At 36.3% G+C, this 14,004-nt stretch overlaps 2 protein-coding genes across 2 annotated transcripts; both read right to left on the bottom strand.

Annotated features, from left to right (window-relative positions):
- Positions 1–3,252: 3,252 nt before the first annotated feature.
- LOC132552926 (uncharacterized) lies at positions 3,253–4,740 on the bottom strand. The gene has a single exon (XM_060217128.1). The coding sequence runs from the start codon at positions 4,738–4,740 to the stop codon at positions 3,253–3,255; it is 1,488 nt and encodes a 495-aa protein (XP_060073111.1).
- A 6,460-nt stretch (positions 4,741–11,200) lies between these two features.
- Positions 11,201–13,116, bottom strand: LOC132552925 (uncharacterized). Its single transcript, XM_060217126.1, has one exon. The coding sequence runs from the start codon at positions 13,114–13,116 to the stop codon at positions 11,629–11,631; it is 1,488 nt and encodes a 495-aa protein (XP_060073109.1). The 3' UTR covers positions 11,201–11,628.
- Between the last annotated feature and the right edge of the window lie 888 nt (positions 13,117–14,004).

The following is a 14,004-nucleotide window of genomic DNA, read 5'->3' as shown; positions in this document are numbered from 1 at the left end:
TTTATGTGTGTAAGTATTCATGTGTACATGTCAGTATTAAATGTGTGTGGTGTGTTTATATGTGAACCACTATTAAGATGGAAATTACTAAATGGATTATACTGTGAATTGATTCATTTTGTATATAAGATGACTTGAAATTAGAAAATTAAGAAAAACAAGAGTTCCGCAAGCGTTACAAAATACGCCCGTCCTATGCTGAGCAACCACAATTGGATGAATTTCAGGCAGATAATTCCATTTAATTGCTTTTGCGTAAGTTATTGAGCGGAAACATTTTTTGTAATAAACCTTCATATGAAGTTTCAAATCAATAAATGAAAAGTTATTCAAGTTATTGAGGGGAAACTTATTTTGTAAATGTACCAAGGGCCATAAATCTGTAAATAATGGGCGAAAAACTTTTGTTATCGAACTTGACCTAGCTTTTATGGTAATAAACGTTCATATGAAGTTTCAAATTAATAAATGAAAAGTTATTCAAGTTATTGAGGGGAAACCTTTTTTGTAAATGATGGGCGAAAAAATGTTGTTATCGAACTTGACCTGGCTTTTATGGTAATTAACCTTCATGTAAGGTTTCAAATTGATCTATAAAAAAATATTCGAGTTATCGAACGGAAACCTATGTGCGGCCGTGGGATTTGCTCAGAGAAAACGGCTCCAGAACACTGACTTTCGTCGGTGAGACGATACCTGGACACGGGCGGAGTTACGGAGACGGAAATCCTGTCAACCATCAACCTTTTTCGGCGGAAACCAATCTCTCGATGTCTTCATTTGCATATACTCGTTTTCTCCTATAGTACTTGTTTATAGATTACATAGAAATGTTTGTGTAAGAAGTCTGGGCAGTAATACTGTATCTTTCAGTGTGTAATTATATGAAGTAAAATAATCAAAAGACGGGGGTACGCATGTGAAAATAATATTCATAATTCAAATTTACTAGACTTGGAAGTACAATTAGTATATGAATTTGTTTTAATTAATTTCATTTTTTTTTAAATTTGACTGGTCATTGTACGTCGATGTTTTTTAATATACGTTTTGATATACATTGACTTGTGCCCTGGAACGAAAAGAAAACTAAATAAAATTTACTTCTCTGATGACTAAGGCGGATGTACCAGTTTGTTTCTATGAATGACCCTTTAATGGATATATCCGGAGACGTATTGTCATGTCGGTACAACACAGTAAAACGCGTGCCCTGGCACGGCCCTACCACACCATCACGGCCTAATATTACACCAATTATTTCCTTGTAGATGGTTGTGTTTATAAATAAGAATAAAGATAAATGAAAAGGGACATCGTGTCTCTTTAAAGATATAATAATCATTGACACCTCTTTGATGCAACTAGCGCTGTTGGCCAGTAATTAATATTGCCAAAGCCGGCGTATGAAAATAAACATAAAGCCATGTCTACGTGTGTAGTGCTCTCTAGGAACAACAGGTACATAGGACTGTATAGGACGGTTTAGTTTGCTGAAATTGTTTTACTTTAACGAAGGGGGAAGTTTTTAAAACACTTATACACATTTCCCCATAATAGGCTCACCCCTCCTCTAAAATGGGATGTACCATTTGTTGAAAACCAAGGATGCCTTCAGTTCCAACATCAGAGAGCTTTTAAAAAATGCTTTCCTTCTACTTCTTGCCCCTCCGGCCCCAGTGGGCCGGAACTCACTGTCCATACAAAATTGATGCTTCAGGTCAAATTGGGAAAAACATCCAGGTATGTCTACAGAAGAAGAAGGCTTTTATAAAATTTGCTCTATTTCCACTATTAGGCTCTGCCCCTAGTGTCCGAAAGGACAGAAACCAAAAGTTTATTAAAAAACTGACTTCTCTTCATCAAAGGATGATTCAGGCCAAATATGGGCAAATCTACTAATTTCTACAGGAGTAGGATTTTAAGATTTTGCTCTATTTCCCCTTTTCAGCTCCGTCCCTCTTGCCCCGGGGGAGGGTGTGTGTGTTTCAGACACACCGTTTATGATAAGTTTCCTTCGCCCAAGCATGCTTCAGACCAAATTTGAACAATATCCTGCAATTTTTAAAGAGCGAGATAGATTTCAAAGAATTTGATAGCTTTTCCCTATTCGATTTCGCCTCTCTGTCCCCCAAGTGGACGAGACCAAACATTTATACAAAACTGATTTCTCGTAACCAAAGGATGCTTCAGATCAACTTTGATTAAAATCTACTCACTCGTTCATGACTAGTTGTTATTTCTATAAAAAACAAAGTTGACGACAGCAACGGACGAAGCATTATCCTTATAGTTCACGCGGCTTACGGGTCATGTGAGCTAAAAAATGTAAACGTGGCATAGGAATGAATTAGTGGACGGTTTCATCATCATATAAGATATGTGTAGCAGTAAACAAATAATTTTGAAAAAAAACTGAATATAAAGAAAAGAGAGAGTAAGGAATCAAATATTGATTTCCATTCATAATCTGGATTCCTAGACCTGTTAATTCAAATTAGATCTCTTAGATAATAATAACAATAATTCACTGCAATAAAAGCCGTTTTTGTGTAACTACAGAAATTAAACTCCACATTAATATGTTTTACATTAAAAACTGTACATTAAATGCGGTTATCGCAATGAAATCGTATGTATGGATTCCGTAATCCATGTCACCACCATTTGTAAATGGGTCGGCGAATAATGGAAACACTGTACACATATGAGATATCCTAGCCAGACAGGTGTAGTTTCTGTTTCCATTCAGACATACATACATACATGTAATACACATGGATAAACACACGGAATGGAGACCTAGTTTTCAATCATCTAATAATTTCTTCGACACTTTGACAATAACAATTAATTTCAAACTTTACGAATTCACACAATTAGTCTAGTCATGTGGTGTTCAGTTTTTTTCACTTCGTTACCAAACAAATCCAATCGACAAGAGGTGTACTTAGCAGGTTGATATCTGAATTGAGTCAACATCGTGTGTTATGACCTTCACACCATCTCGTTTAGTGTAAGATGGGAAATAGAAATAATGACCTTTCCTCTATATCAGTCAGGCTAAACGAATTTACTGTATGTGATCTTGATATAAAGTCTGCCAGTCATAATCGATGTTCTCATGAAAATCATATTAACTATATGACCACACTGATATTACATCTATGATTTTTTTTTTATTTTGTGTGGATACGAAAAATATTGATCAATGCAACTGTAGCTATGCATTGTACAACGTGTTTATGATATTTATTTGTATTGTAGTATCTTCATTCTGTTGTTCCAGTGTCCGATCCAGAAGGTACCGTCCTCGTGTAGACTGATACACCAAGGTGTACTTTTGTCAGATGTATAAACAGCTCTCTTACAGCGTCCAGTGTTCCTGTCAATCAGTAGTACTGACTTGGTGATCAATTCCGCTACAAGGATATCACCAGCTCCGTCAAAACAAACATCGTACGGATAAAACTTTGATGACTGAGTAGAACTTCGGTTTGGGTTGGCCGTACTGAAGTCTTTACAGTGAAACTTTAGGTTGAGGTGTTTATCCATCACGATGACGTACATTTGTTTGTCTGGTTCCTTATCCGCCATGTAGTCGTCATACGACATGCCATCATTGTCAAAAACAGCTACGTCACCGGTCTGTTTACATGACGTCATGTGATGAGGCATTACTGCGACCTGTCTACAAAGACCTCCCGCTCTAGATGATACCGCCCGTCCGTCTGTAGTGAAAAGTTGTATTCCTCCCTTCATCCCCACCACTACCATGTCATCACTGGTGATACCAAGAGAAAGTGGCGTGTCGGTGACGTAAAATCGTTTAACAATATCACCACCTGTCGTGATTTCCCGGATACTTCTGTCATCAAGCACACAGAACCACACCCTGCCCGTGGTCTGGGATACAGATATCGATTGGACATTGACCTTACAATCGATCTTCTCCTTCACTGTGCCTTCAGTATCCACTCGGTACACACTATCACTATCCCAGTACGATAACCACGCCTCGTCACCAGTAAGACCTGTACGACATACATCGTAAGGAAATGATGGTGTAAACTCGTCAAGAACCACGGGGGTCGGAATCGGTTTGTACGACTGATCCTCTCCGTCGACTAGTATCTTACCGAACATATGTTCCAGCAGTTCAGTAGATATGCTTCCGGGTTTGAATTCCACTGTGTGTAATCTACCGTGAATAGGTGGAGCAGTGGAGGTATTCCTGATTTCCTGCACTAACGTTGTGACGTCAGCTGTTATCCCTGATGCCAGTATTTGTTGACATCTATCAAGTTTCGGTTTCAAGTCTTCTCTAAGATATCCGTGTAATTCTGCTTTATTTTTCTCAGAAATAGTCGCATTTAATTTTTCCAACTCGGTACATATGTTCACAAACATATCGATATTCTTGTCGATATCGTCTTTCATTTTTTCCCCCTGACGTTTAATGTCTCTGATAACTGCCTGATATTGTACTCCGTTTGTCTCATTCTCCCGAATATCTTCCTCAACTTTCGGAATGTCGACCTTGGAGAGTTTGTCAATATACTGTTGTATTTCCCGTTTCTGGCTCGTCACGTATTCAGTAAGTTTCCCAAATGTGTGGCCATTGTGAATGTCTGTAACACACTCCACACAAATCAACTGATCGTTACACGATTTACAGACATAAACAAATCCCATCCCCTGATGGCGGGGACAACCAGGTACTGCCGTCTGTGCCGCCATGTTGTCATGGGTGACAGCGGAGGACTTTATAGTCCTGACAGTAGTTTTTCAATATGGCGGCTGTTCTCCGAAATAAGTCGTCTTCCGGGAATCTGACAACATGTTCTATTTAAGGTAACAAGGAAGTATTATGAACTATACTGGTGTCACGACGGAGAATTTAGATATTTTTCCAGTAAGCAAGAGACACGGCAATAATTTATTGCATGGCTGATTTTACTCGATAACAGGTTGATAGTGTTATAAAAAAAAATCCTAGTAGAGAGGATGTTTTGTTTAATGGTATATTTAGGTCGGTTTGATTCAGTTTCTTCGCAGCACATGGATTTAAACAAAAAGTCAGTGCGAATTAGACAGGATTCATTAGTGAATTTGGGATTAGCTAACGAATATATACAATGATATACTCTAAGTTATGGTCAATAATCGAGATTCATTAATTGATCTAATCATTTCAAATCATTATAGATATAAGACATTTAAGATATGGTTGGCACAAAATGGTCAGTATGAAGCTCTAATTAGGTATCTTGCCGGCACAATGCTTCATTAAGAGAATGAGAGCACATATCTTCATATTAACGTTTTAGTTCAGTTAAACAAGTACACTGTATATTTCAGGGAATGAAGTTTGTGTTTAAACTGTGAACGTTCTATCCTATCACCTGTTACGGTCATTTAAGGACGCTCTCTCTATGTATGCGAGGTGTGTGGATGTTTGAATGCTTATGATCATATAATGCCTGCCTCCATTACGTGCATCTTTCTTTAGAAGGCTGAGTTATGTTCGTGTAAGGCATCTCGGAATTATACAGGACTGAGACCGATTTTATTGTTCTACCAATTTTCTTAATCAATTTGGAACTGACTTTCGATTTTTTTCTTTCTAACCAGCATTCGTCCTTTTTATCCATCATATGTAAATTAACTATACGTTTCCTCTCGCTCTCTACAAATTTATATGCGAGTCACCTCCCCTTCCTTCACTGTAGCTTGTTCTAAATTCGGTGGCAAATTTACAGCAATTTAACTAATTTATCCTCACATTGGTTACTTTAGTTAATGGTAAAGAAAAACATTCCGTCTGATGTTATTTCTAATGGAAATATGTTTGACAAACTAAAACTTTAATATGTTTTGGCATTTTTTAAACAGTAACCAAAAACGAATTCATCCTAAAATTTTATTTATCATTTGAAAGCATTTTAAGTTCGGAATTTCAGCCCAAAACTATAAGTGAAATTTACATCAAATAAACAAAAAATGTGTCATATTCTTTTTAATTTTTAAAAAATCCAGAAAATGTGTTGACGATCTTAACAGTCCAATGATTAATGTATTGAAAAAAACAATAAACTAAAACTTTTAACTGAAGAACCACATGAACATATGGATTGATGGGGGTGGAGGCATTGTAGTCGCTGAACCTGATACTGAAATTAATGTAACTATGTACACAGTATCAACAAAACACACAGCAGACTAGGACTGATGGTTTGGAAAAACCCCAAAATATGGTCCACCAATACAAACCAAAGTACTTGTTAAATCAGTAATGTATGCAATATACATCAATATAAACAAAAGCATGTACCCGAGGAGTGTATTGCAACACTGCAAAGTTTCAAATGTGTTCACTTTTTATATTTTTATTCATTTTTCCATCAACATGTGTAAAAGTCCTGGTGTCTGCCGCCAGCCTAGCTTCTTATAGTGATTTTTGTTCGCACAACTCTGTGGTTCCGTCTCGGCTTAAAGCTGGCTACACATCAATGAATAAAAGCTTGTGTGATCAAGTTCAACATTTTATTATGTACACGATGCCACAGGGATGAGAAGATTAAATGTGATGAAAAAAATATGAAGAACATGAATATAATCTCACCGTACGCCCCTTAACTCCTGACAAACAATGACCACACTAATAAATAACATAACTAATTTCTACTTAGTAAAGATTTGTAAACTTAAACAACATTCCCAAACTGAATTTTGATTTTAAAAAAAATTGTAAAATCACAATAACTAATAAATGCCTTGACAAAAGAAAATTAACTCCTACTGGTAAAATTCATATAATTAAATCATTATTGGTATCAGTTATTTGTTTATATCCCTTCTAAATCTCAGTGAAAAGGTGATTAAGGAAATTCATTCCATACTTCTTGAATTTTCATGGAATAGTAAAACAGATAAAATTAAAAGAAATGCTGTTGTTCAAAAATATAATGATGGTCGATTTAAGATGGTCAATTTTAATGCTTTTATTGATGCTCTTAAACTGCGGCGGGTAAGGAGACTATACAACGGTGAAGTGAAGTGTAAATTCATTTTGAAAGCCAAAATCAATATGGATGTATCGATGAATATTGGCGATGAATACATAACAGAATGTAGTAATATTTGTTCTAACAATTTTTGGAAAGATGTGTTTAAATCTTAGAATCAATTGAATACTTCAAAAGAAATTGGGGAACTTGATGAAAGATCACTGTTAACCCAAAATATCTGACATAACATAAATATTACTATTGCAGGTAAATCAGTCTTCCATCAATCATGATATAAGTCAGAAATACACACTATTTCAGATCGGATAAAAAATACAGATAACTTTTCCTTCAATACCTTTGAAGAACTTTCAGAAAAACATCAATTCATACAAACTTTCTTTAAGTTCATGGATTAATATCTGCTATTCGCAAATATCTGCCGACCTCTTTATCAACAAATTTGAAACCAGTTATTTGCCCACTCTTACCTCCACATATGATTAGCATTTGTAACTTTTGGATCCAATTTTTTCATCAACATTCTTAATCAAAATGATATTATAGGTAAAGGTAGAGTAAAACGGCAAGAACAGTTCCTGTTTGATCAAAGATAATAGAATGAAATTGATACAATTCGGTATAAAATCACACAAAAAAATACTAGATATTAATGGCTTCAGTTTCAAATATCACACCATATTCTTACCACAAATTCGAAACTGTTCAAAGTAGGTGTAGTTGCTTGTCTACTGTGTTCATTTTTTAGTTCAGAAAGGGAAATTATAAATCACTTAATGTGGAAATACAAGGAAGTACAAAATATACTACAAAGTCTAGAAAGAAACACTCCTAGATGTTATTTATATACCTTTTTCAATCAACAAGCAATTCTCTTCCTATTCTGGTTTATTAATGATAGTCTTAATTCTGCTGTGGATAATGTAATCATTCTTATCATTAAACAATGTATCTATAGAAACAGATGTCTTAATAAGTCTTTAAATGTCAATGTTTTAGTCAACAATGTGAAAGATTACTATTACTTACAAAAGCCTATAGCAAATAGTAAAAACGACTTTTTGAAAGACAGAAATGGAAATACTTGGAGTAAATGGGAAAACTACACTCGATATCTAAGCATTTTCACCTAAATGTCCTTGACATTCCTCAAGTAACACAGCAAACAAAACAACCCCCACATCTTACATCTTCAAACTCATCTCCCCTTTCCTCTAGGTTAGCAATGTCTAATATTTTTCTATTATGTTGTCTTCACTTTCATTTCTCTACATATTGGATTCTGTGATATGCAAGTACATGTGTATGTAAATGAAGTATGTATTTGCATAATTTAATACACTGAATGTATTTTATGTGTGTAAGTATTCATGTGTACATGTCAGTATTAAATGTGTGTGGTGTGTTTATATGTGAACCACTATTAAGATGGAAATTACTAAATGGATTATACTGTGAATTGATTCATTTTGTATATAAGATGACTTGAAATTAGAAAATTAAGAAAAACAAGAGTTCCGCAAGCGTTACAAAATACGCCCGTCCTATGCTGAGCAACCACAATTGGATGAATTTCAGGCAGATAATTCCATTTAATTGCTTTTGCGTAAGTTATTGAGCGGAAACATTTTTTGTAATAAACCTTCATATGAAGTTTCAAATCAATAAATGAAAAGTTATTCAAGTTATTGAGGGGAAACTTATTTTGTAAATGTACCAAGGGCCATAAATCTGTAAATAATGGGCGAAAAACTTTTGTTATCGAACTTGACCTAGCTTTTATGGTAATAAACGTTCATATGAAGTTTCAAATTAATAAATGAAAAGTTATTCAAGTTATTGAGGGGAAACCTTTTTTGTAAATGATGGGCGAAAAAATGTTGTTATCGAACTTGACCTGGCTTTTATGGTAATTAACCTTCATGTAAGGTTTCAAATTGATCTATAAAAAAATATTCGAGTTATCGAACGGAAACCTATGTGCGGCCGTGGGATTTGCTCAGAGAAAACGGCTCCAGAACACTGACTTTCGTCGGTGAGACGATACCTGGACACGGGCGGAGTTACGGAGACGGAAATCCTGTCAACCATCAACCTTTTTCGGCGGAAACCAATCTCTCGATGTCTTCATTTGCATATACTCGTTTTCTCCTATAGTACTTGTTTATAGATTACATAGAAATGTTTGTGTAAGAAGTCTGGGCAGTAATACTGTATCTTTCAGTGTGTAATTATATGAAGTAAAATAATCAAAAGACGGGGGTACGCATGTGAAAATAATATTCATAATTCAAATTTACTAGACTTGGAAGTACAATTAGTATATGAATTTGTTTTAATTAATTTCATTTTTTTTTTAAATTTGACTGGTCATTGTACGTCGATGTTTTTTAATATACGTTTTGATATACATTGACTTGTGCCCTGGAACGAAAAGAAAACTAAATAAAATTTACTTCTCTGATGACTAAGGCGGATGTACCAGTTTGTTTCTATGAATGACCCTTTAATGGATATATCCGGAGACGTATTGTCATGTCGGTACAACACAGTAAAACGCGTGCCCTGGCACGGCCCTACCACACCATCACGGCCTAATATTACACCAATTATTTCCTTGTAGATGGTTGTGTTTATAAATAAGAATAAAGATAAATGAAAAGGGACATCGTGTCTCTTTAAAGATATAATAATCATTGACACCTCTTTGATGCAACTAGCGCTGTTGGCCAGTAATTAATATTGCCAAAGCCGGCGTATGAAAATAAACATAAAGCCATGTCTACGTGTGTAGTGCTCTCTAGGAACAACAGGTACATAGGACTGTATAGGACGGTTTAGTTTGCTGAAATTGTTTTACTTTAACGAAGGGGGCAGTTTTTAAAACCACTTATACACATTTCCCCATAATAGGCTCACCCCTCCTCTAAAATGGGATGTACCATTTGTTGAAAACCAAGGATGCCTTCAGTTCCAACATAAGAGAGCTTTTAAAAAATGCTTTCCTTCTACTTCTTGCCCCTCCGGCCCCAGTGGGCCGGAACTCACTGTCCATACAAAATTGATGCTTCAGGTCAAATTGGGAAAAACATCCAGGTATGTCTACAGAAGAAGAAGGCTTTTATAAAATTTGCTCTATTTCCACTATTAGGCTCTGCCCCTAGTGTCCGAAAGGACAGAAACCAAAAGTTTATTAAAAAACTGACTTCTCTTCATCAAAGGATGATTCAGGCCAAATATGGGCAAATCTACTAATTTCTACAGGAGTAGGATTTTAAGATATTGCTCTATTTCCCCTTTTCAGCTCCGTCCCTCTTGCCCCGGGGGAGGGTGTGTGTGTTTCAGACACACCGTTTATGATAAGTTTCCTTCGCCCAAGCATGCTTCAGACCAAATTTGAACAATATCCTGCAATTTTTAAAGAGCGAGATAGATTTCAAAGAATTTGATAGCTTTTCCCTATTCGATTTCGCCTCTCTGTCCCCCAAGTGGACGAGACCAAACATTTATACAAAACTGATTTCTTGTAACCAAAGGATGCTTCAGATCAACTTTGATTAAAATCTACTCACTCGTTCATGACTAGTTGTTATTTCTATAAAAAACAAAGTTAACGACAGCAACGGACGAAGCATTATCCTTATAGTTCACGCGGCTTACGGGTCATGTGAGCTAAAAAATGTAAACGTGGCATAGGAATGAATTAGTGGACGGCTTCATCATCATATAAGATATGTGTAGCAGTAAACAAATAATTTTGAAAAATACTGAATATAAAGAAAAGAGAGAATAAGAAATCGAATATTGATTTCTATTCATAATCTGAATTCCTAGACCTGTTAATTCCAATTAGATCTCTTAGATAATAATAACAATAATTCATTGCAATAAAAGCCGTTTTTGTGTAACTACAGAAATTAAACTCCACATTAATATGTTTTACATTAAAAACTGTACATTAAATGCGGTTATCGCAATGAAATCGTATGTATGGATTCCATAATCCATGTCACCACCATTTGTAAATGGGTCGGCGAATAATGGAAACACTGTACACATATGAGATATCCTAGCCAGGCATGTGTAGTTTCTGTTTCCATTCAGACATACATACATACATGTAATATACATGGATAAACACACGGAATGGAGACCTAGTTTTCAATCATCTAATAATTTCTTCGACATTTGACAATAAAAATTAATTTCAAACTTTACGAATTCACACAATTAGTCTAGTCATGTGGTGTTCAGTTATTTTCACTTCGTTACCAAACAAATCCAATCGAGGAGAGGTGTACTTAGCAGGTTGATATCTGAATTGAGTCAACATCGTGTGTTATGACCTTCACACCATCTCGTTTAGTGTAAGATGGGAAATAGAAATAATGACCTTTCCTCTATATCAGTCAGGCTAAACGAATTTACTGTATGTGATCTTGATATAAAGTCTGCCAGTCATAATCGATGTTCTCATGAAAATCATATTAACTATATGACCACACTGATCTATGATTTATTTTTTTGTTTTGTGTGGTAACGAAAAATATTGATCAATGCAACTGTAGCTATGCATTGTACAACGTGTTCATGATATTTATTTGTATTGTAGTATCTTCATTCTGTTGTTCCAGTGTCCGATCCAGAAGGTACCGTCCTCGTGTAGACTGATACACCAAGGTGTACTTTTGTCAGATGTATAAACAGCTCTCTTACAGCGTCCAGTGTTCCTGTCAATCAGTAGTACTGACTTGGTGATCAATTCCGCTACAAGGATATCACCAGCTCCGTCAAAACAAACATCGTACGGATAAAACTTTGATGACTGAGTAGAACTTCGGTTTGGGTTGGCCGTACTGAAGTCTTTACAGTGAAACTTTAGGTTGAGGTGTTTATCCATCACGATGACGTACATTTGTTTGTCTGGTTCCTTATCCGCCATGTAGTCGTCATACGACATGCCATCATTGTCAAAAACAGCTACGTCACCGGTCTGTTTACATGACGTCATGTGATGAGGCATTACTGCGACCTGTCTACAAAGACCTCCCGCTCTAGATGATACCGCCCGTCCGTCTGTAGTGAAAAGTTGTATTCCTCCCTTCATCCCCACCACTACCATGTCATCACTGGTGATACCAAGAGAAAGTGGCGTGTCGGTGACGTAAAATCGTTTAACAATATCACCACCTGTCGTGATTTCCCGGATACTTCTGTCATCAAGCACACAGAACCACACCCTGCCCGTGGTCTGGGATACAGATATCGATTGGACATTGACCTTACAATCGATCTTCTCCTTCACTGTGCCTTCAGTATCCACTCGGTACACACTATCACTATCCCAGTACGATAACCACGCCTCGTCACCAGTAAGACCTGTACGACATACATCGTAAGGAAATGATGGTGTAAACTCGTCAAGAACCACGGGGGTCGGAATCGGTTTGTACGGCTGATCCTCTCCGTCGACTAGTATCTTACCGAACATATGTTCCAACAGTTCAGTAGATATGCTTCCGGGTTTGAATTCCACTGTGTGTAATCTACCGGAAGTAGGTGGAACAGTGGAGGTATTCCTGATTTCCCGCACTAACGTTGTGACGTCAGCTGTTATCCCTGATGCCAGTATTTGTTGACATCTATCCAGTTTCGGTTTCAAGTCTTCTCTAAGATATCTGTTTAATGCTGTTTTATTTTTCTCAGAAATAGTCGCATTTAATTTTTCCAACTCGGTACATATGTTCACAAACATATCGATATTCTTGTCGATATCGTCTTTCATTTTTTCCCCCTGACGTTTAATGTCTCTGATAACTGCCTGATATTGTCCTCCGTTTGTCTCATTCTCCCGAATATCTTCCTCAACTTTCGGAATGTCGACCTTGGAGAGTTTGTCAATATACTGCTGTATTTCCCGTTTCTGGCTCGTCACGTATTCAGTAAGTTTCCCCAATGTGTGACCATTGTGAATGTCTGTAACACACTCCACACAAATCAACTGATCGTTACACGATTTACAGACATAAACAAATCCCATCCCCTGATGGCGGGGACATCCAGGTACTGCCGTCTGTGCCGCCATGTTGTCATGGGTGACAGCGGAGGACTTTATAGTCCTGACAGTAGTTTTTCAATATGGCGGCTGGTCTCCGAAATATTTAGATAAGTCGTCTTCCGGGAATCTGACAACATGTTCTATTTAAGGTAACAAGGAAGTATTATGAACTATACTGGTGTCACGACGGAGAATTTAGATATTTTTCCAGTAAGCAAGAGACACGGCAATAATTTATTGCATGGCTGATTTTACTCGATAACAGGTTGATAGTGTTATAAAAAAAATCCTAGTAGAGAGGATGTTTAGGTTAATAGTATATTTAGGTCGGTTTGATTCAGTTTCTTCGCAGCACATGGATTTAAATAAAGAGTCAGTACGAATTAGACAGGATTCATTAGTGAATTTAGGGATTAGCTAATGATTATATACAATAATATACTCTAAGTCATGGTCAATAAGCGAGATTCATTAATTGATCTAATCATTTCAAATCATTATAGATTTAAGACATGTAAGATATGGTTGGCACAAAATGGTCAGTATGAAGCTCTAATTGGGTATCTTGTAAAAAAAATATGTCGGCAGATGTTTGATTTATGCTTCATTAAGAGAATGAGAGCACATATCTTCTTATTAAAGTTTTTGTTCAGTTAAACAAGTACACTGTGTATTTCTAGGAATGAAGTTTGTGTTTAAACTGTGAACGTTCTATCCTATCACCTGTTACGGTCATTTAAGGACGCTCTCTCTATGTATGCGAGTTGTGTGGATGTTTGAATGTTTATGATTATATAAGGCCTGCCTCCCTTACGTGCATCTTTCTTTGGGAGGCTGATTTATGTTCATGTAAGGCATTTAAGACCGTTTTTATTGTTCTACCAATTTTCTTAATCAATTTGGAACTGACTTTCG

Source organism: Ylistrum balloti, unplaced genomic scaffold, assembly GCF_031769215.1.
Source record: "Ylistrum balloti isolate Yb309-2 unplaced genomic scaffold, AGI_CSIRO_Ybal_v1 Utg370288, whole genome shotgun sequence".
Lineage (NCBI taxonomy): Eukaryota > Metazoa > Mollusca > Bivalvia > Pectinida > Pectinidae > Ylistrum > Ylistrum balloti.
Note: the sequence above shows the minus strand (reverse complement) of the source record. Positions and strands in the feature narration are given on the sequence as shown.

What these genes read in the sequence shown, in the direction of transcription:
- LOC132552926 (XM_060217128.1), bottom strand. Translation starts at nt 4,740, where the DNA reads ATGGCGGCACAGACGGCAGTACCTGGTTGTCCCCGCCATCAGGGGATG.
- LOC132552925 (XM_060217126.1), bottom strand. Translation starts at nt 13,116, where the DNA reads ATGGCGGCACAGACGGCAGTACCTGGATGTCCCCGCCATCAGGGGATG.